Genomic DNA, 23411 nt, shown 5'->3' on the forward strand with positions numbered 1-23411 from the left:
GTTCTGGCCTAGCATTTCTCTTCCACCTGTGTGTTCTAGAGGCACGTGTCAATGTTTGGCTGGATGAGTGTACTAGATTAGTTTTAATCTGGGTTTTTTTTTGTCTAGAATGCATCATATATTAATGTGAATCTAGGCAGTGGAATATCCATGTTACAACATTCCATTTTTTGCAGTACTGGACTTCCTCGCATTGTTATCGTTGAGGTCTGGGCGATGTCTTTCCTCCACAAAGGTAATTTTCTTCCCAATCTAGTTGGCCACTCTTAATTTGCGACGATAAGAAGCCTATGTTCATCCGGGGCACAGAAAAGGAGAATTCCGGAACGTTGGAAGATGTTTGTAGCTTCGCTTGCACTTGTATATCCCTACTTACAGTTACACATCAGAAAAGAAAGAGCATTGACAAGCTACTTTCTCTCAATATCCTCCTTCTGTTCTCCATTTGTTCTTACTGTTCCTTATCACCTTGCTGACCCCTCTGCTTCCAAGAGTACCATCCTCGAAGGTTGATTAAGTATTTGTTTTCTTTTCTGTGCCATTGATGTCTACTTAATGGTGACCTCATAAGTCTATTGCTCTATATGAAAATTGTTGTTATGCACTATCTTCGCCTCCGTTTCAAAGGAATTAGTGTTGTGCTTTTATAATACCTCTCCAAAGATGACATGTGTCCATGCTTGTCATGTCACCATCAGTTAAATTCTTGCACTAAGAAATGAAGATACATTTGTAATTGTTTTCATGAAAACATGCATGCTAGTACACAGAATAATAGCCACTTGAATACAAACATCTAAACTTTACCACTTGTAAATATGTTTGATACATTTGTTGTGGTTGTTTAGAGTTCTGCTGATCAATCCATAGATATCTGGCGAGAATGCGAATTTGTATGGCTGGCTTGGTAGAACTTAGTAGCCTGATCTGTGCAAGGGTGTTCTCTCCCTTTTCATTGCCTGGTATGTTCTTTGTTTTGAAATTAAATTTGGTTGTTTATTCAGTGATCTGTTAAAAATGGGCAAGAGAAGAGAATTACATCTTTTTTTGGTTAATCGCTATCATAATTCATCTCTTAAATCATAAGTCTGCTCCTCTTGGCGTTGCAGGTACTCTTCTTCAAAGAACTCCAGCTGCGTACATTCTTCGTCAGGTGCCTTCTGCCTTCTGGTATGTGACAATATTCAAGGAGGAACAATCATGCGGTTTGAGATGAGGCGAAAGGAACCTGTGTTGACTGACCCTTGCACCCTCATGTCACTCTCACTCTCTCTTGGTCTGCAAGGAGAGCTTCTGCTGATGACGACGATGAAGAGTTTATGTCTTTGCTTTTTTGTTGTTTCAAAATGCTTCCAAGATCGATGATATGTACCATTGCAATGACACACTTGGAATTATTGTAATGCTCCAAATTAATACAATAGTGTTATAACTACTGTTTCTTTTGTGATCTGAGCTGGACCCTATGTTTGAAATGATGCATATTTGATGTTGATAATTTTGTTGTGTGATCTGGTCTAGAAAGTAGCAGATTGATGCCGAAATTTTATGAAATTGAAGTGTGTTTAAACAGGAAAAAATGAAGCAAAGAAAAGATAGATCTCACGGAAGTTGTAAATGCATGATATGTAGCTTAAAGTCATTCCGGAACATGTCGTTGCCCGACATTGATTTTCATCTTGAGGATAACTTTCGTATCTCCTACGAGTCAGCATCCGTCGGGTTTGTTTGGAGAATTAGAAACCCAGAGAATTAGAGTTTATGGTAGCGGAGGCTTAACATCCATTGTTTGATTTAGGGACGTAGGACGTGTGAAAAGGGAGTTAACATACTATCAAATTCCCACACTTTCTTTTCCAGGCACCCCGTGGAAATTTATGGTGGGATTGGGAATTGGCGTCGAAAATGAGGAAAAGAACAATCTGGTCGTTGCCCACGTCCCTATGAGTAAACCCACGATCCAAGCGTGGGAAAGCAACTTCCCGTAAAAATTTCACTGGTAATTCGTATCGTGTACTACTACCAAACAATGGAATGGGAACAACAATCTATCTTCCCAATCTAATCTCGTACTACCTCCGTCTACAAAAAGAAGTCTCAACTTTGTATAAATTTGTATTATCTACAAACTTAAACAACACGTCTAGATAAATGCATATTTTAACGAAATTGAGACATTTTTTGTGGACGGATGGAGTAATAATTTCCCTACTGTAAATCCCGTCCCATTCCCCTAATTTTAGCAAACACGCCTAGGATGGAGACGATCATAATCTGCACCAGAGCGTGAATAATGGAAGGAGTGCATCTAGCCAGGTCCAGGTCCAGGTCCAGCTTAGGCAAACAAACAAGTAAATAAACGCGAGTGAGAAGGTCCATAATTTAAGATTGTTGACTAGGATCCCGTAGTTAAACCATGATGTAGATCCCGTAATTATGGGGCGAATTATGGGGCGTTTCAGGTGTCATTGATCCGAGGGATGTTTTCTTCTAGACAGTTTATCGTCCCAGATGAGATGATTTCCCACTTATCCCCCAGCGGGTAGTTTAAGCGGGGTTGTGGTGACGAAAATGAAAATAGTGGCGGCAAAAACTTGCATGCAAAATAGTCTATAAATATGAGGAGGGGTGGAGCCAACGCGTGCGTCGCGTGTGACTTAGACTTTGACTCTTTACTCGGAGAGGAGAGGAGAGGGTAACTCCGTCGGCGGCTCGATCTCTTGGGCAGTCATGTTCATGGTTGATCTAATCCCGCCCGCGAAGAGGGGGATCCAGCAGGTAATCCACCAATCTCAGATATTCCATGGTTTCGCTCATGTGAACTTTTTGTTCTTTTCTCCATCTGTATTTGGATGCTCTTCTTTGCGGATCTCCTTTTTTGTATCATTCCGTGGTCGTTTGAGTAGCAGTTAGTTCGGAAACAAGAGAAATACAATGGACTTGGTTTTCAGCCGGTAAGTACTAATTCAACTCGACATCTTGTTCATTATTATTTTTCTTGGACGCGGGCGCGGCTGATTCGTTGGAGTGTGTGCGGATAGGCATTTTATTCATCCGGCCCGGCCGGTCCGGTTCATTCGATAGGTTGATGGCTCCCTTCGCGTGGGCTTTTTAGCGCTAGTTTCGTTTGGATCCGCACGTCACCTGCATACACACACGCGTGGTGCACTACTCGCGCGCGCGATCCACGGATCCGGCGGCCAGCTGGCTCCATCCGTCCCTCGCGTGGCCATGGAGAGGGGTAAAAATGTTGATAGCAACGGCCAGCTGGCAACAAAAAAAAATCGTTTGTATATTTGGGTAAAAATGTATTCTTGCGATCGTTATGTTGATAGCAACGACCAATTTCAGCTAGCAATTTCACATGTCTAATCATTATATTCTATCGGTAATCTAGGCTGTCAGTACCAGAAAGTGATAAACTGTTAATTTGATTATGAGGGATGTTTATGCATAATCAAATACTTCAGAAAGAACATTACTTACATCACACTGTTAGGGGTTTAGGGCGGCGATTAGGTTGTGTGGGCGGCGGATTATCATATAAAACTGGATTAGGCGAGTTTGGTCTTTCCAGGAAAGCTGCTTTTTGGGCCAAAAGGGGCCAAAAGGATCGTGTTAATTATTCCTTCTGAACGTGTGCTTTCTGAAGTCGTAGTAGAGTATCCATCTATAGATGCTTTTCTTGAGAGCTTTTCAACAATTTCTTATTCTTGTAACAAAATTACTCTACAATCCCTTCTTTGAATAGTTAGGCTTAGGCCAGAGACAATGCAATGGTGGTTTCTTCACCAAGACTTGCATAGTTTTGTTTCCTCTTCTGTCATTTATGCAACGCAGTGTAGCGGTTATGTTACCATAGAAGCGATATTCCCGAACAAATTTAGGCTGTGGCATTTTCAGGCGCGGCACACCGAGCTTTAAGGGCACATTCTCATCACGGTCCAAACAAAGTATTAGTTCCACATGCCAGCATTCCAATTCAGACGCTTTTCAGTTTCCATCAAGTTCCATTTTTTGAAGTTGCAGAAATTCAGGATTGTTTTGACGGTTAATTGGCAGGAGCTCTGCCTTTGCATTATATATAAAGAGAAGCTGTTAAAACAAATCTAGAAATTCAGGTTTTAGCTGCTTTTTTTTGTTCTCGCGCATGCAAGTGTACAAGTGTGGTTTTACAAAACTGAAGTGAAAACTTGCTGAAATGTTTGTAGGACGAAGTGGAGATGGATGGGAGGGTGGTGGACCGAAAAGGGAGGATGACAGCGGTGACGACAAAGGTTCGTAAGAAGGAGAACGGCGAGCTAGTGGCGATTGGACGGCAGTGGATGACCACTTCCAGACCAAAGGGGTCTCAAGGAAGCAAACTATGATAAACTTGTTGTGCTGTATTCAGGGGCATTCATAACTGGTCTCTTTACACCGTCCTAAATCGGCTAGAAGTCCGTAAGTCATTTTTTTCAAAACTAACCAATTACCTATATTGGTCATTATGGTAGCGCTTGTCGTATGTTTGGAATATGCTGATTATGACGGGCTCTTTCACAACCTTTGATGAACACCCTTAGCCGTGTTAAATTCCTCGAGTGATCATCATTAGCTCAATTCACTTAATTTATCACCATGAAACACGATTAGTTTACTATAACTAGAGTTTGAGCTTTACAATTGTTACTTGTATTTATCGCAAACAAATTTCAAAGCATATATAAACTGTAGAATTTTTTGTATGCGTGAACTTTGTAATACACATTGTATGGTGCAATTGAGCTGAATGAAATTAGGGCCTCCAGTGCCTTGAAATCTCTGTTCAGTAAATATGACAACCCTCCCTAAACAAAAGTGACTAATGGTTTCAGGTACGTAACAGGCTGAAAACACTGACGTAACAGAGGTTTTCTTCTAAGGATAGGTTATATACCGAGTACCCGTGGTTCTACATTGGGCAAACCTCCAAACACTCGGCATCGGCGGTTTCTCCAGCAGTGACCGTCCATCGACGGAGGAGAAGGCAAGGTAGGCCGCCATGTCCATCTCATACCCAAGCAAGTTCTTCCACGAGTCACCGTCATCAGCGACCTTGTTGACGACTTCGTCGTGGAGGTTCAACACGAAGGTGCCCCTGTGCCCGCTAGGTCTTCCCATGGTGAAGAGGACGAGACCGCTCTTCTCGCCAAACCACCGCAGCTTGATGGCGGTGTTACGGTGTGACATCTTAATCTGGGGCATCCGCAAGTGTTTCTCGTCACGACAGATCCCTTTGGTGCCAGTGCGAATGTTGTCTTCTTCCTCGAACTCGAAGTAGGAGAAGCTGGCCATCATAATCTTCTCTTGATGCACGACCCCAGTGTACATGAAGAAGAGTCTGTTGTCGGGCGAGATGCCCAAGAGCCGCTTTTCTGGCCACCAATGAGGTGTGTCATACGGCACCAAGTGCATGTCCATCACGGCGCCATGCTGGTCGATCTGATCGAGGCGTGCCCCGAGCACCCCAAGGTCCAGCGCCCAGAAGGCCACTCCGCGGCGCACCACAGCTTGGCCGATGTCGCAGATCTTCGTGCTGGGGATTTCGACGCAGCACTCGGCCTCCCGTCCCCAGCAGGCAGTGTCCGAGGAGTAGCACTGGAGCACGGTCGAGTTCCCGGGGCCACGGTTGTGGTTGTAGACGAGCAGCAGACGGAAGAAACTGTTGCAGCGAGGTGGGCGGAGGTCCTGGCCGGTGAGCAACGCGCAGCCGTAGTCTTGTATGGTGCTTGCCGATGAGACCAGAGGCGGCACGACGACGATGCTGTTAGGCATCATCGGGTTGCAGACGGCGAGCCGGAGACCGCCGGCAGCGTGGCCCTCGCGCCGGAGCTCCAGAACCAGGCGGCCGTTCCGGGACGCAACGGGGCGGGAGTGGTTCAAGAGCCCGCCGTCGTCGCCTAGCCCCGCAACGCTGAGAAGCCGCTGCTGGCCAGCGAGGAGGAAGCGAGCGGCGGAGGCCATGGGCACGAAGCACGGCGGGGATGATGCCGCTGCGGGCAGGTAGTCTATCTCCCGGTGGAAGAGGCCGACAGCGAGGTCCGGCAAAAAGCGGCCGAGGGGCGGCAGAGAGAGGGAGATGATGGAGGCGCTCGTGGCCACGACGCGCCCCCAGCGCCGGCACGTGGCGGCGCAGCGGACCGCAGCTGCCGCGTCCGATAACCCGGCGAAGATGCAGGTGAGCAAGTCGTCCGACAGAGACACGGTCGGGCTGCCGCTGGCTTTGCGGTGTTGACGATCTTTTTTGATCCGGCGGTCTTTCGCCTTCGTCCTGCAGTAGGGCGCGGTGTTGGCCGAAGAAGGACGGGGGCAGCGCTGGCCTGTGCGCGGCGGCGGCATCTCCTGCCGGTGGTATCGAGATTGATCGATGGAGAGATGTGTTTCGCTAATGCGTGGATCGATTCCGCGCAATAAAGGAGTAGAAACTCTGTCCGGCGGCGGCATCATCCGCGTACATGGATGGGCCAGGACGTCAGGCCCAATGCATGGAGCAATCAGCTCATGAGCGTAGCTGACTCGGTGACTCCATGAGCAGTGATGGGGCTAACCCCTGGGCGGCCTTGTTTGGGATTTAGGCCCGATCCGCTGCAGCACTGCCTGATTCCGTTATTTGCGTACGGTGGGAAGCGGTGGATGCGATTCCGCCGTATCGAGCGAGCGATCGGTCGGTCGCGTCGCGTCGTCGCCTCCTTTACTGCTCAACGCGCGCTGCTCGATCTCTTGTGTTTGGATGCAACGACACGTATCGTTGACGAATTTGTATCCTTCTCTCCTCCTTTGTCATCCGTACGGCGCGCATGATTCTGTAGCGACCGAGCCAGAACGAGTTTGTATCTTTTTTTTCTTTTTAATTTCTCCCCGCCTACGGATGCGCCGCGGGCATGCGGATGGAAGCCCCAGACATTGGTAGTACTAGTGCATCAGTCACGCATTATTTCAGCCAAGCCCATCGATTTTCTTCTTCTTCTTCGTTTGCTTTCTTTTCTTTTCTTTTCACGCAACACATCCGAAATCTGAAAATAATTTTGGACATTGTCTCACAATCATGCAAAATCTTAACCCGAAATTCGTTTTATTTTGCGCTAGACATAAATAACAAAATCTGACATGTTTTTGGAGATTTGAAAATGACTACTTAGATCTATACTTTTTTCTTCTTTGTGGAGATCAGAATATAAAGTATTTGAAGTTGATATTTTACACGTTTGTGAGATACGTTATTGGCTATATGCAGATTTTTTTTTTCCAGATTTTTTTGAAACTCAAAACTATGATTTTTGATTTATTTGAAAAACGAGATCACTGCAATTTTTCTATCCGTGTGAACAGCTGCTTGTCTGGTTGAATCTCATCATGACCCGCGAGACTGAATGTTTTGAGTAGATACTAACTCCGAGATATTAGGTTAGGTTAGGGTGAGACACGGGAAGCATCACGTGAACATTAAAAATGAGTAAATTCATGTGGGATCGCCAATTTCGATGTACCGCCGTCGAGCGGATGATGCGGTGGACCACCGAGGAGGATGTTGTTGAGCGTTGTGTTGTGGCAGGGGCGTCGCTATTCACGACAATTCTCTCACGCGAGTCAGTGCGTTGCGTTTCCTCTTCACAGGAGCATGTCGGTGACAGCGGTCTCCATGCACACACTAGCAGATTAAGTAGCCCCGAGTTGTTTGGCCTTTGTCTTCGGTAGCTCGACGTGAGGGTTCTCGTTGTGAAGAGGAAATATGTGTGTGTGTGCATGTGCTAAGGATGAACTAATGTTTGGGTCCATGAACCCCCTAGCTTCGTGAATTGAACCCTCCTAGATGGTGTAACTGTGTGTGCTCCCAGCTGCTGGAGGAGCTTCCCTTGCTGAGTGTGGCTAGGACGGCGGCGCGTGGACAGCAGCGCGGCCACGGGAGGTTCACGAGCCTGCCGGGCCAGATGGGCCTGGTTTGCTCCTATAGATGCGTCCGGTCTGTCACCGCAGCTGGCGATGGAGGTTGCACCCTCCCGCGTGGCTGCTGTCCAGGCTCTCCTCAGCTCGGGTTGCCTCCTCTCGGCTTCGTCGGTCCTCGTCAGTGGGCAACGGTGAGATGGCGGTGGTGGTTGCGTGACCGTGGTGGCGCGAGTTGGTGGGCGGCGAGGTTGGCGGAGCATAACTGAGTGACCGGGGCCGTGGGCCTTTGGGGGACGGGAGAAATCCTTGTCGGATGGCCGACACCGACACGGTGACGCTCGCGGGCGCCACCATTCCTTCTTGAGGGGCGTCGGGGTTTCCCCTTCCCATTACCCCTCCACATACCGGGGAAAACCCTAGGCTTGTCCGGGCAACAACGTCGTCATCGTGGCATCCCTTCTTGAAGGTGCTGCTTTGGTATGCGACGCTTCAGAGGGCTAAGCTCGTGGTGGGAATCTTCCGGAGGGCGCAGCGGTTGCGGATCATCAACGTTTTCGTCGATCCAACTTTGTCAACTTTACTTTCTTTTTTCTTCTTCTTTTGTTTTCTCTTGGGCTTTGTCGTGCTGTTTGCCCCAGCGGTGGTCTCTATCTTGTATCGGGTCATTGCTATATTAATATAGCGGGGCGAAAGCCTATTTCGAGGAGGAAAGCTACTATAGGTAGTATGATGGACTTCACTCGGAAAAAAGGGATGGACTCACCGTAGTCATGTACTGTACGTAGGTGGAGAGTTCTACTCATGGCCTTTTTTGGTTTGTTGGTATGTAACACAGACGTATACGCCTACACGCTATTAAATCTGGACACATAAATCAACAGAAAAGCCTTGCACGATTTCAGAACGAAAATTAAAACCCGGTCTCCTCGAAACAAGGCAAACCACGAAGCAGCCCCTTGGATTCGCGTGACAAAATGCACGCTTCACCCAACGCTTCGTTGATCGCGCGCTGAAGAAACACAACGCAATTATTACTTGATGATCAAGAAAAAGGAAAACGAAACGCACGCCGTACTCACCCAACGCCTCGTCGATCCCCATTCTCTCCGCCTCCTCCAGCCTCTCCACCCACATCCGCCGCCGTACCTCCGGCTCACCACTGCTGCGTCTCCAATCGCGAACCCTAGCAGGGCGAGCGGCATCGACGACGACGGGACCGGCCCTCGCGACGCGCGGCCTTCTACCGGCCGTCGACCCGCGGCGGACTTGCTCGCCGGAGTGCGTGTGGGTCGGTAACACGACGCACGGTGCTCCGTCGAGCTAGCCTGCCGCCGTCCGCGTTCGCCCGCGCGCGTGCGCGTCGTGGCCGGCCATCAGGAGGTGACGGCGCAGCTCTAGGCGTTCGATTCCCCCGCCATCACCCACCCTGCCCGTGCGCCACCGATGGTGTCGATCACCGCCGCTGTAGGTAGCACGCTCTTCCCGGCACCCGTATATACAGGCTCAAGGTATGAGATTTCCCTTTGCATCACACTCATTTTCTTCCCCCAATTTCCATCTAAAAAAGTGTTCTTCCCCCCCGATTCAATTACTTCAATATCATATCTTTCCTCTGCTTCTTCACCGCTATTGCCATCAAGGCCCTGCTAGCTCGAGCAGGTAAACATCTTCAGATGCTCCCTCAAGTTCCAGCCTCACTTACCCATGGCAATAGTAAACCAACACAAATTGCCATCTTATTTTTCCTAGCGCTGTCGTTTTTGAGCTTAATTACTAATGATATGCTGATGTGAATAAGCAAGTCATTGCTACTTGAAGAAAATAATCTGCTACCAATACTTGCATTTACGTAAAGGAACTAGACAGGGTTAACTGAACACACTAGTGATAAGCTACTGAAAACTCTGGCCATCTGCAAGCAAAAGTATTGTCAACATCTAACCATGGATTATTTGTCAACATTATTGAACAATACGTAAGTATTTTCGGTATTTTTGGGATCGGTGTACCGTTTGAGGCCAAACCAATTTGTTCACATGCATGTTAGATTCTCAAAAGAAAAACAATGTTGTTTGTATACTTTCTTTGCAGAAATGTGTCACTGTACACTCACTATTACTGTGGTATATACGGCCTTGAATATTATCTGGATGCTTTCTTGATGCAGTAAGAATCTGCATGGATATAACTAAAATGGTTTTCAGTATAACTGACTCTGGAGTGTAATTTTTATGCATTGTAATTGTCATCATTAAAACTATAAAAGCTTCTATATTGCAACTCATAGTAGTAGTTCAACTGTGTATCTATTTTACTGACTAGAACAAACTGAAATGGCTTCATAGTAATTACATCACTCAATTCATTTTTTTCTTCGAGAAATCAGCTCAATTCATTTATCAACTTGTTTCTCTCCTTGAGCAGCCAGAGGAGTCGATGGGTAGGAGTCAATGGGTTGGATCAATCGGTGGAAATTATGTGTAAGTTCTCGGAGCAGTACTCACAGCGGTCCAACACCTTCTTCCACCACTCCATGGCGGTACTACTTTTTCCCCTTTTCCGCTGTGACATAGCCTAGTTTCTCATGGTGCCAACTAGCTTGCCTCTGTGTAATGCGCCATTGTTTTCCAACTTATTAGTATGTGTTCTGTGCCTATACATGGTTGAGACTGAGCTGAAAATGTGGCAACCTTTTTTGTTTGCATACTGGAGATTGTTGGGTCGCTGGACATGAAGCAAAGGACGTGACCATGGAAGCCATGCCACAAGGTAATCTTGTGTCCCCTCTGCGCTAGTTCGAACCAACTCTTTTCTGTTCTCTAATCTGTTCTCGCTGATTCTTGTTGCCATGACGAAGCTGCTGAGCATCGGACCAAGGTGATTCCGCTCAACGTCAATCATGTATCTAGTAAAGATAGGTACGATACAAACACATTCCTTAGCCTGCTGCACAGACAGAGCATTCTTTTTATGGATTTGGATCCACTCAAAGCAACCATTGATTTTTTGTCGAGGCATGTAAAAGCCGTCAAATCTTTGGTGCTCGAGCTAAGCAATTTGTCAAGCCATGTCATTACCATGCATATTTTGTTATGTCAGGTTCCAGTCTACTCGGATATTATGTAAACAATTTCCTTGAAAGCCAATAAGGCCCAAGAGGAAAATGCGAGTCTAAGATGAATGGAAATCATTCTCTAGTACCACAAGCTGCTAATTGTAGCTTTCACCTTAATTCATTAATTTGAGTGAGATAGATAGTGCATTAAGGGTGACATAAAGATGATTATACGATCCTATATGAATAGGATCCAATAAACCATAAAATTTGAATAAAAAAATTAAGTAGGCTTCTCCTATTTGCATTCATTTAGTATTGTGGTCTTGTCTCAATTGCAGCGCCAAAGTTCTGTTTCAGTTGAGGTGTTTGTCTTGTCATACTTCTCATAAATGTGGAACATAGTCTGCAGATTCAGTGAGCGAGTTTGTATTTTATGAATTGGCCTGGCTCTCTTGTCTTATGTAAATTTGATGGAAGATAAGTAGAGTGTTAGTTGTGTCATACTACTTCATGTTTTTGTCATTAACGTGAATACCATGATTGGATACATCGTAGAACTGTCATCTCGCATACCATCTTTCTGTTCGAGTAACTTGTATGGAAAAACATAATGGCTGATTGATTTTCATGTAAAACCAACATGTGACCTATTTAGTCGATGCTATTGTAGTTATGTAACAGTTTTGCTGAAGTTGTTCCTCCTTCAGAGTAGAGAACAAAAATTTGATATGTATTTTTGGATAAAATCTCTAAACTCTCTTGGGTGGAAATGCTACTCCAAAGTTATGGTTGCTTCACCCTTTGGTTCAGAACATAATATGCTGAATCAGAAATTTCTTAAGAAGGTACTTAATGGGACATCGAATTATTATATATCCTTTAGCACGTGCATGTGGGTGCCGTTCTGGTTATCTCGTTGACTTTCTCTGGACCTCTGGTTGAGTCTATGCATTAGGTGTATGTGATATGTGAGTAGCTGGTAATTGGTCAAAACTCTCATGTTTTGCCTAACTTTTGTCCATGGCAGCGGCCACTAAGTTACTTCTAGCGTGCCATTAGATTTTTTTAATGCTCGCAGGTTATTAGTAAAGATAGGTACGATACAAAGGTGACTTGCACAGTACACATTCCTTAGCCTGCCGCACGAGAGAGCGTTCTTGTTATGGATTTGGATCCACTCCAAGCAACCATGGGTTTTTTGTCGAACCATGTCAAAGCCATTAAATCTTTGGTGCTGGAGCTGGGCAATTTGTCAAGCCCTGTCATTACCATGCATATTTTGTTATGTCATGTTCCAGTCTACTCTGGATATTATGTTAACAATTTCCTTGAAAGCCAATAAGGACCAAGAGGAAAATGCCAGTGTAAGATGAATTGAAATCGTTCTCTAGTAGCACAAGCTGCTCATTGTAGCTTTCACCTTAATTCATTAAATTGAGTAAGATACATAGTGCATTAAGGGTGACATAAAGATGATTATACCATCCTATAGGATCCAATAAACCATAAAAATAGTACAAAGAAATTGAGTAGGCTTCTCCTATTTGCATTCATTTAGTATTGTGGCCGTGTCTCAATTGCAGCGCTAAACTTCGTTTCAGTCTCACATGATTGGATACATAAGAGAACCGTCATCTCGCGTACCATCTTTCTCGTTTGAATAACTTGTTGGAAAAACATAATGGCTTATTGATTTTCATGTAAAACCAACTCTGTGACCTATTTAGGCGAGGCTATTGTAGTTATGTAGAAGTTTTTCTGAAGTTGTTCCTCCTTCGGGGTAGAGAATAAGAATTTGATATGTATTTTTGGATAAAATCCTTGAACTCTCTTGGGTTGAAATACTGCTCCAAGTTATGGTTGCTTCACCCTTTGGTTTGGAACATAATATGCTGAATCAGAAATTTCTTAAGAAGGTACTTAATGGAACATAATATGCTGAATCAGAATTATTATATATCCTTTAGCACGTGCATGTTGGTGTGCATCCCGTTCTGGTTTACTGTTGACTTGTTCTGGACCTCTGGCTGAGTCTATGCATTAGGTGTATGTGATATGTGAGTAGCTGGTAATTGGTCGAAACTCATGTTTTGCCAAACTTTTGTCCATGGCAGCGGCCATTAAGTTACTTCTAGTGTGCCATTAGATTTATTTTTAATGTTGCAGGTTATTAGGTTCAGCTTGTACATGTATGTTAGTGCTAGTGTAGTTTGCAACAAAGTAGTAGCATTTCCCTGTTTGGATACTTTGGTCATATGTTAGTTGCTAACCATATTGAACACTTCAAATGGTTTTCTGGATGAGCTATTACCAACCAGGTTTTGAGATACACCACACGCCGAAATGACAGGACAAAAGACTTTCCCCTGTTTTATACTTCATAACATATTTTGTGTTCTCTTATGTCCTTTGCCATTGTGTTTGACTTATCGGTCCTTTCTTGCAGGGCGAGATAGATGCATGTGGCCCCGATGCAGCAGGCGGGAAGGGGAGAAGTGGAGCTGGTCGATGGCCGTGGAGGACATGATCCTTGATGTCATGGTGCCTTTTATAATCTGGGCAGTTTGGATATGTGTTGAGCAAGTGTAGTAGTAGCGTCCTCTTTAAGGTGATTTGCATGTATAGCTAGACGATGGTAGCTAGATGAGTGTGTAGTTCTTCCTGATGTTAGCTAGCTGATGTGCATGAGATCTCCAAACTCAAAACTTTTTCATGTAGACGTTGTGCATCATGCTAGCTAGCTGGTGGTGGTGGCCATGTTTGCCGGCCCGAAACTTGTTAGCTATCTGCGAGTCTTGATGATGGTCTATGTATAGCTGCCTATGATAGTTGTCTAGTAAATTTCGTTGCAATTTCATTTTACTAGCTTATATATGTGTAGCTGATGCTACCATATTCTATCTGATGGGTGTATAGTTGTTGATGCTAGCTGGGTTTAATTATCTTGCAATCTCATCTTACTAGCTCGGTTTAGAGTTAGTCAAGCATGGAGTTAGAATGGTTCAGTTTAGGTTGTTTGCATATGTTGTTATATCAATACTTTTTTTTTGCAGTGATCCGACCTTATGTTTAACTTATGTGCAGTGATGAGTAAACCAACTAACTTCGCCAAGCACCTAGCCGACCCGAAGGTGTGTGCCATCATCGCAAAGATGATGGTGAATGTCAACCATGGGTTCCTGTGAACGTTGATGGCTTGCTGTAGCCATGGTGGTTGTGACGCTTGGCCTCGGCTACAACCTACCTGGTGAGCTAGTCGTTCAACGCATTGATCTTTGGCTGCCATGTTCTCTATGATACTGGCTATCATTGATTGATCTATATCGCTATATGGTTGGCTTCAGCATAAAGGTGGTTGGTATTTGTGTGGATGGATACATGAGCTCACCGTGCCTCAACCTAGCTCCCAAGTTTACCCCTTTGACCTCTAGCTCCCGTATGCTCTGTGATACCGCGGCCTAAGTGCTTTGGCTATAGTATGCTGGGCCATCGATCCGATGACCCCTATCTGAATTATGGTGATGGCGATCATTTGGTCACCTAGTTTCAAAATTTATTTTAATTGACATCTATGCCTGGTTATTAGAGGTCCTTTTGCTATTATTTGTGGTGATTGTTTATTTTTTGTTGTAGGCCTAAACCAGCTTATTTTTCTGTTGTAGGAATATTCATTTCAACCATGATAGTCCAGCAACTAAGATTATTTCCTTGTTAGTGCTGCTAGCTGTAATATGATTGAATATAAAAAACCTATGTTAATGTACTTGTGGAACTATAATTTGGCTATTTGGTCCCTGATATGTTAAAAGAAATAGGAAATACTCAATCGTACCCATCGATGCTTTCTTTGATGTGATGTTAATAGATCGTAAGTAGATCTCTTTAGTTAGGTTGATCCTCCTTCAGGTTAGAGAACAAGAATTTTATACGTATTTTTGGATGAAATCCCTGAACTCTCTTAGGTTGAAATACTAAGTTCTGGTTGCTTAACGCTTTGGTTCAGAACATAATATGGTGAATAAAAAATTTCTTAACAAGGTACTTAATGGGTCATCAAATTATTATATATGCTTTAGCATGTGCATGTGGGTGTGCATCCTATTCTGGTTAATCGTACCTCTGGTTGAGCCTATGCATTAGGTATTTAGGTGTATGTGATATGTGAGTTGCTGGTAATTGGTTGACAAACTTTTTTCTATGGCAGCGACCATTAAGTTACTTCTAGTGTGCCATTAGTTTTTTTAATGTTGACAGGTTATTAGGTTCGGATTGTGCATGTATGTTAGTGTTAGTGTAGTTTGCAACGAAGTAATAGCATTTCCCTGTTTAGATACTTTGGTCATATGTTAGTAGCTAACCATATTGAACACTTCAAATGATTTTTTGAATGAGCTTTTGCCAATGCCAACCATGTTTTGAGATAAAACCACACGCCAAAATGAGAGGGCAAGAGCCTTTCCCATTTTTTATACTTATAATATATTTGTATTCTCTTATGCCCTTTGTAATTGTGTTTGACTTCCTGGTTCCTTTTTGCATAGATACATGTGGCCCTGATGCAGTAGACATCAAGGGGAGAAGTGGAGTTGATCCCTGGCCAGGAGGGCGGGAGCCTTGATGTCATGGTGCCTTTTATGATCTGGGCAGTTTGGGTATGTGGTGAGCAAGGGTAGTAGTAGCGTCCCGCTTGAAGTGATATCCATGTATAGTTAGCCGATGGTAGCAAGCTGTATGTGTTGCTCTTCCTAATTTTAGCTAGCTGATGTGCATGAGATCTCCAAACTCAAATTATGTTCATGTAGTTGTTGTGCATCAAGCTAGGTAGTCGGCGCTGCTGGCCATGTTTGCCGGCCACAATTGTTGCTATCTGCGTGTCTTAATGTTGGATGATGTATAGCCGCTAATGCTAGGTGTCTATTAAATTTAGTTGCAATTGCATTTTACTAGCTTATGGATGTATAGATGATGCTACCTGATGTTATCTGATGGACGTATAGCTGCTGATGCTGGTTGGGTTTAATTTTATTGCAATCTCATCTTACTACCTGGGTTTATAGTTACTATGTTTCAGTTTAGCTTGTTTGCATTTGTTGTTATATAAATAAATTTTATTGAAGTGATCTGGCCTTATGTTTAACTTATGTGCAGTGATGAGTAAACCAATCCTCTTCGTCAAGCACCAAGCCAACCCAAAGGTTGGTGCCGTCATAGCCAAGATGATGGTGAAGGTCAACCATGGGTCCCTCTGAATGTTGATGGCTCACCATAGCTATGGTGGTTGTCATTGAACCTTGGCTACAACCTACCTGGTGAGCTAGTTGTTTAACACTTTGATCTCTGGCACCCATGTTCTCTATGATACTGTGTCCATGGTGTCGTTGCTCGTGGTTAGGCTCAGGGCATTGACCCGATGACCCCTACTTAAATTATGATGATGATGATGATCATCTCGTCACATAGTTTCTAAGCTAAGAACTAATCATCTGGGTGCTATAAGGTTGGTTTCGGCATAAAGGTGCTCGGCAACATGTTTACCCCTTTGACCTCTAGCTCCTGTAAGCTCTGTGGTACCTCGGTCTAAGTGCTTTGGTTGTAGTATGCTTGGCCATGGATCCGACGATCCCCTTTTGAATTATGGTGATGATGATCATTTGGTCACCTAGTTTCAAAGTTTCTTTTAATTGACATTTGGTCCTGGTTATTAGAGGTCCTAGTGCTATTATTTGTTGTGATTGTTTAATTTTTTTGTAGCCCTAATCCTGTCGTCATTTCTATTGTAGACGTGTTTATTTCAACCATGCTAGTCCAAAAACTAAGATTCTTCCCTTGATAGTACTGCTAGCTGTAATATGACTGAAAATAAAAAACCTTTGTTAATGTACTATGGAACCAAGATTTAGCTATTTGGCCGCTGATATGTTAAAAGAAATAAGAAATACTCAATTGTAACTATTGCTGCTTTCTTTGATGTGATGTTAATAAACCGTAAGTAAATATTTTTAGTTAGATTATCTTCTCAATCTGATTTTCTTCTCACGAGTTGCTCATATTTTACTTGCTAGAAAATTGTAGATGCCAACATCCTTCATTTTTCTCTTTGCCTGACCAAGCTATGTAGGAGTTAACGAATCTTGCAAATTTTGTGGTTGCAAGGGGCCAAGTTTAGGCAATCCCGCTTCCAAATGGATGTATATACATATGTCCTATTGTTTTGCTTCTAAATGTTTCTCCCTTTTTTATGATATAATTATCATTTGCGCAATGGTAAATATTTCTGACATGTTGTATATTTGGAATGCCATTGGAATGCGCAATCGTGCAGCTACTGGTGTAACTTTGGAATGCGTTTACACTATGGCCTTCGGTTGTGCTTTCTTATTACTATTTCATTCTGTACGGAATCTTGATCCGTTATTGTTTCAAGTCTGGTGGTAGAAGCAAAAAATAGTTTTCCTAGTATAGCTTATGACTACTAACTGAACAATAAAAATCGTGTATTTAAAGGGAATCATGTTGTTGTTAGGCCAAGGAGTAGACATGCACCTGATTTTTCTTTTTTGATTCGTGGCAACACTCGAGGACACATAACACTTTGCAGATGATGTCATGTATCATCTTACACTGATGCAATTTCTCAAGACCTAAACTTACTTATATTTAAGAGAGCAAGATGGGACAATCTGCAACTAAAATTACCAACCTACTGTTGTCACTAGACTGTCTCAGATTTTAAATTATGTCTAATTTAAGGAAACCAAACTACTAGTATTCTATTTTATGGTTCCGAGATTATCTAGTCTGAATGGACATATATTGAAGTCCTTATTGCTGAATATTAAGATTATAGAGCTTCCAATTAATGGAGGCTACGTACTTCCACCCCTATACTTCCAAATATTTCCCCATTCCAATAGAAATTTGAGTCGTTTTCTGTCATGACATGAAGATAACACTTATTAGGATTCAAGTGGTTGCTGCATCATTCAGCTGCTAGTATGCTTTCTTTCACAGTGATCTAACCTTCATTTAACTTGTCTGCAGTGATGAATAACTCAAAAGAAGCAAGCCAACCACAAGCTGGTTCCCACCATAGCAAAGATCATGGTGAAGGTCAACGGCAGGTCCTAGTTAACATCAAGCTCATGAAGGAGATATGCCCTAGAGGCAATAATAAAGTGGTTATTATTTATATCTTTATGTTTATGATAAATGTTTATATATCATGCTAGAATTGTATTAACCGAAACATTAGTACATGTGTGATATGTAGACAACAAGAAGTCCCTAGTATGCCTCTTAAACTAGCTTGTTGATTAATGGATGATTAGTTTCATAATCATGAACATTGGATGTTATTAATAACAAGGTTATATCATTATATGAATGATGTAATGGACACACCCAATTAAGCGTAGCATAAGATCTCGTCATTAAGTTATTTGCTATAAGCTTTCGATTCATAGTTACCTAGTCCTTATGACCATGAGATCATGTAAATCACTTATACCGGAAAGGTACTTTGATTACATCAAACACCACTGCGTAAATGGGTGGCTATAAAGGTGGGATTAAGTATCCGGAAAGTATGAGTTGAGGCATATGGATCAATAGTGGGATTTGTCCATCCCGATGACGGATAGATATACTCTGGGCCCTCTCGGTGGAATGTCGTCTAATGTCTTGCAAGCATATGAATGAGTTCATAAGAGACCACATACCACGGTACGAGTAAAGAGTACTTGTCGGGAGACGAGGTTGAACAAGGTATAGAGTGATACCGAAGATCAAACCTCGGACAAGTAAAATATCGCGAGACAAAGGGAATTGGTAATGTATGTGAATGGTTCATTCGATCACTAAAGTCATCGTTGAATATGTGGGAGCCATTATGGATCTCCGGATCCCGCTATTGGTTATTGGTCGAGTGAGTACTCAACCATGTCCGCATAGTTCTCGAACCGTAGGGTGACACACTTAAAGTTGGATGTTGAAATGGTAGTTCTTGAATATGGAATGAAGTTGGAATATTTGTTCGGAGTCTCGGATGTGATCCCGGACATCACGAGGAGTTCCGGAATGGTCCGGAGAATAAGATTCATATATAGGATGTCATTTTATGTGAATAAAATGTCGCGGAAGGTTCTATGGAAGGTTCTAGAAGGTTCTAGAAAAGTCCGGAAGAAACCACCAAGGAAGGTGGAGTCCACAAGGGACTCCACCTCCATGGCCGGCCAGCCCTAGTGGGGGTGGAGTCCCAAGTGGACTCCACCATAGGGGGCCGGCCACCCCCCACATGGGAGGTGGGAATCCCACCTTTGGGTGGGAGTCCTAGTTGGGCTAGGTTTGCCCCCTCCTATGGAAGGTTTTGGTTTCGGGTCTTATTCGAAGACTTGGACACCAACACTTGGGATCCACCTATATAATGAGGGGCCAAGGGAGGGGGCCGGCCACCCCAAGACCACAAGCTGGCCGCCCCCATAGAGTGGCCGGCCACCCCCTCCCAAACCCTAGCTTTGCTCCTCCACTTCATATTGCCCGGTTTGCTTAGCGAAGCTCCGCCGGACTTCTACACCGCCACCGACACCACGCCGTCGTGCTGTCGGATTCAAGAGGAGCTACTACTTCCGCTGCCCGCCGGAACGGGAGGTGGACGTCGTCTTCATCAACAACCGAACGTGTGACCGAGTACGGAGGTGCTGCCCGTTCGTGGCGCCGGAACCGATCGTGATCAAGATCTTCTACGCGCTTTTGCAAGCGGCAAGTGAACGTCTACCGCAGCAACAAGAGCCTCATCTTGTAGGCTTTGGAATCTCTTCAAGGGTGAGACTCGATACCCCCTCGTTGCTACCGTCTTCTAGATTGCATCTTGGCTTGGATTGCGTGTTCGCGGTAGGAAAATTTTTTGTTTTCTATGCAACGTTATCCTACGAGTGGTATCGAGCCGTGTCTATGCATAGATGGTTGCACGAGTAGAACACAATGGTTTGTGGGCGTTGATGCTCTTGTTATCTTTAGTTGAGTACTTTGCATCTTTATGGCATAGTGGGATGAAGCGGCTCGGACTAACTTTACATGACCGCGTTCATGAGACTTGTTCCTCGTTCGACATGCAACTTGTATTGCATAAGAGGCTTTGCGGGTGTCTGTCTCTCCTACTATAGTAAAGATTCAATTTACTCTTCTATTGACAACATTAGTATCAACGTTGTGGTTCATGTTCGTAGGTAGATTAGATCTATATCGAAAAACCCTAAACCACGTAAAATATGCAAACCAAATTAGAGAGCGTCTAACTTGTTTTTGCAGGGTTTGGTGATGTGATATGGCCATAATGTGATGATGAATATGTATGAGATGATCATTATTGTATTGTGGCAACCGGCAGGAGCCTTATGGTTGTCTTTAAATTTCATGTTGAGTAGTATTTCAAAGTAGTTGTAATAGTTGCTACATGGAGGACAATCATGAAGACGGCGCCATTGACCTTGGTGTTTCGCCGACGATGATGGAGTTCATGCCCGAAGATGATGGAGATCATGTCCGTGCTTTGGAGATGAAGATCAAAGGCGCAAAGACAAAAGGGCCATATCATATCACATATGAACTGCATGTGATGTTAATCCTTTTATGCATCTTATTTTGCTTAGATCGCGACGGTAGCATTATAAGATGATCCCTCACTAAAATCTCAAGATAATAAAGTGTTCATCCTTAGTAGCACCGTTATCAAGTCTTGTCGTTTCGAAGCATCTCGTGATGATCGGGTGTGATAGATTCAATAAGTACATACAACGGGTGCAAGACAGTTTTGCACATGCAGATACTAAGGTGGCCTTGACGAGCCTAGCATGTACAGACATGGTCTCGGAACACATGATACCGAAAGGTAGAGCATGAATCATATGGTTGATATGATGAACACTTTGAGTGTTCGCCAATGAAATCACACCTTTTCTCGTGATGATCGGGTTTAGGTGCGGTGGATTTGGTTCGTGTGATCACTAAGACAATGCGAGGGATATTGTTTTGAGTGGGAGTTCATCTAGATTTTTAATTATGTAGAATTAAAATTTGAACTCAATTTGTCATAAACTTAGTCTAAACTATTGCAAATATATGTTGTAGAGATGGCGTCCCCAATCAATTTTAACCAGTTCCTAGAGAAAGAAAAGCTTAAGAGCAACGGTAGCAACTTCACCGACTGGTTCCGTCATGTGAGGATCTTCCTCTCTGGCGGAAATCTGCAATATGTGCTTGATGCACCGCTAGGTGACCCTCCTGCAGAAACTGAAACCGATGAAGTAAAAGGAAATTTATTTCTTACTACTTTATAATCTTTTTGTACCTAAATGTTCCCATTCTGTCCTAGCAGTGGAGGAGTGGTGTTGTCGAACATGCGTGGACCATACCCGACTTCAGAAGGGGTAAGTTGTCAGGCTCAAAGCAGGGTATGCGCTCTATCTCAAGGTGAGGTTGGTGTTATAGTTTTCTGTCTGTAGTATAACTAACTCGATATATTAGTTTTTGCAGGAGTGCGCAGTGCATGCCCATGAGCATTGCATAACTGCTTAACTCAAGCATTTATCGTTGTTTATGTGCGATGGACATGAGCTGCTTAATTTGTGATGTGTCATATGTGTGCCACACACTTGTACGCGTGTATCTATGGAACTAAGATGTTAAATTGTTATGAAAATCTTATTCCAAAAGGTTTACTTAAACTAATAATATCTAAGCATAGGGCAGTGCCAGTTTCTGGTAGGTTAACACTAAACTAAACTAATCGTGTTCGAGGTTGCTGCTTTATTAATGCCAAACCAATCATAACTTGTTGATATAATGTTGTCTTAACCAGTGGTTGTGCTCAACTTTTTTTTATTTGTTTGTTGCTTATGCATACTCAGTGCTGAAACTTGTATGTTTCCAGACCCTCTGACTTCCTCGCCAACCGACTATGCGGTGTGGGTCGCCTCAGGCGGCCCCAGTGTTTTGGTTGTTCCTGGGCTAGCCGTGGCTACACCCCACGAGTGGTTGTGGGCTCGGCTTCAACTACCTCCTCGGCTCATTGGGGCGGAGGTACTGACGCTCAGCCTTGGCTACAAGTTCTCTGGTTAGTTATTGGTTATTAGTTTGTAAGTTCTGGTCCCTTTTGTTCTCTCTCTACCTCGTTGAACTATCCTTTACTATCATGTAGTCTATCTTGCTTATGCTCAGCATATGCTGCTGCTACTTCATTGGTTGTTAGCTTTTCCTGGAAAAATCCAACACTTAATTGGTTTCGTGTTACTTGCCAAACTATAGTTTTTATGGTTGTCACTGGGAAGTTTGCGATTTGTGGTCCAAACTCTAATGCTGTGAAATCATGCTCTTAAACCTGAACTATTGAAACATATATACATCCTCAAGTCAAACTCCAGACTAACACATTTTCAAATGTACGAATGGAAATCTTGAATGCATCAGTTCTTACTCCACTTCATTCTACTTGCAGGTGCATCTTCCTTGTTCTCAGCTGGTGCCTTTCTCATCCCACTTCAATCCGAGGAGTGCAAGGTGGCCCTGGCGGCATGCAGTTGTGGTGGGTGGTCATCCTGCTGCTTTTGTGATGACCACCAAGCTCCGGGCGGTTTGTTTGTGTTCCGAAAATTCGCACCTGGGCACTGTCAAGTGCCTTCTTTGTGTTAGTGCGTGTGTTGTGATATGTAGTGAGCAATCAATCCTCTTTTAGTTGAACCTCCTTATTTTATTGTTTTGTTGCAAATGGTAAGAAGAAACCAATGAAGTGGCATACTGGTGTATTGTAAGTTCCTTATCAGGTTTGTCTTGGAAGCAGTATGTGTTCGTTGTACTCAGGTGTGTATCTATATTGACTATGAAGAGGTGTGTATCTATATTGACTATGAAGTAAGCAGGAAAATAATAAAATTCAAAATCGTTCATGGTTGTTTTCGTGCAGTATGATGTTGGAATGTGTATGCATGTTAACGATAAACCGATCTCATCCTTGATTCACCGAGTGGACTATCTTTCTAATTTTTAAAATACTATGTTAAGACAAGTCATCATTACCTGCCGACGCCAGAGTTGGTAGTTTTAAGTTGGATGATTTGTCCTACAAGTCACCATTCCCAACCAATGCCAGGCTCTACAAAGCTTGAAAACGGATCATTTAGAAAACCATTACACATGAACAAATTCAATTGCCCCCGTCACACAATAATATAGAGCTATACTAGAGAACAAAAAAAAAAAGTTAAGCTGGGATACCTTGAAATAAGGATTGATCGTATTGATTGATTCCTGGAAACAACCAGCTAGCCAATACTGTGAGGGAGGGAAACCCCAGAGTCAGCTGGAGAGCTAACCAAGAAATTATAGATATGTAGTAGAAAATGAGGCGTCTGCAATCAATTACAGGCTCCATGCCTGGCTTTTGATACTTTTTTTC

At 43.6% G+C, this 23411-nt stretch overlaps 1 protein-coding gene and 1 long non-coding RNA gene across 5 annotated transcripts in view; both read left to right on the plus strand.

Moving 5' to 3' along the window:
- Positions 1–22868, plus strand: part of LOC124665818 — a 36138-nt gene extending 13270 nt beyond the window's left edge. Inside the window, exons 3-5 of one of the 3 annotated variants that reach the window (XM_047203190.1) lie at positions 21336–21430; positions 21891–22073; positions 22455–22868. In XM_047203190.1, coding sequence (XP_047059146.1) covers positions 21336–21430; positions 21891–22073; positions 22455–22648 — 472 coding nt within the window. In that variant the 3' untranslated portion in view covers positions 22649–22868. Of the gene's footprint in view, positions 1–21335; positions 22096–22454 lie in introns of those variants that run through there. The other 2 variants (XM_047203189.1, XR_006990703.1) reach the window with 2 other exon arrangements.
- On the plus strand, positions 9345–18105 carry LOC124665821. Of its 2 annotated transcripts, XR_006990704.1 has the most exons (8): positions 9345–9413; positions 10330–10444; positions 10618–10674; positions 10763–10782; positions 14048–14210; positions 15505–15615; positions 16112–16272; positions 18005–18105. It is a non-coding gene; the product is annotated as an uncharacterized LOC124665821 (long non-coding RNA). The 2 variants fall into 2 exon arrangements; XR_006990705.1 differs by lacking the exons at positions 9345–9413; positions 10330–10444; positions 10618–10674; positions 10763–10782 and adding an exon at positions 13480–13571.
- Positions 22869–23411: the final 543 nt, after the last annotated feature.

Source organism: Lolium rigidum, chromosome 6, assembly GCF_022539505.1.
Source record: "Lolium rigidum isolate FL_2022 chromosome 6, APGP_CSIRO_Lrig_0.1, whole genome shotgun sequence".
In the NCBI taxonomy this organism is placed as follows: Eukaryota; Viridiplantae; Streptophyta; class Magnoliopsida; order Poales; family Poaceae; genus Lolium; species Lolium rigidum.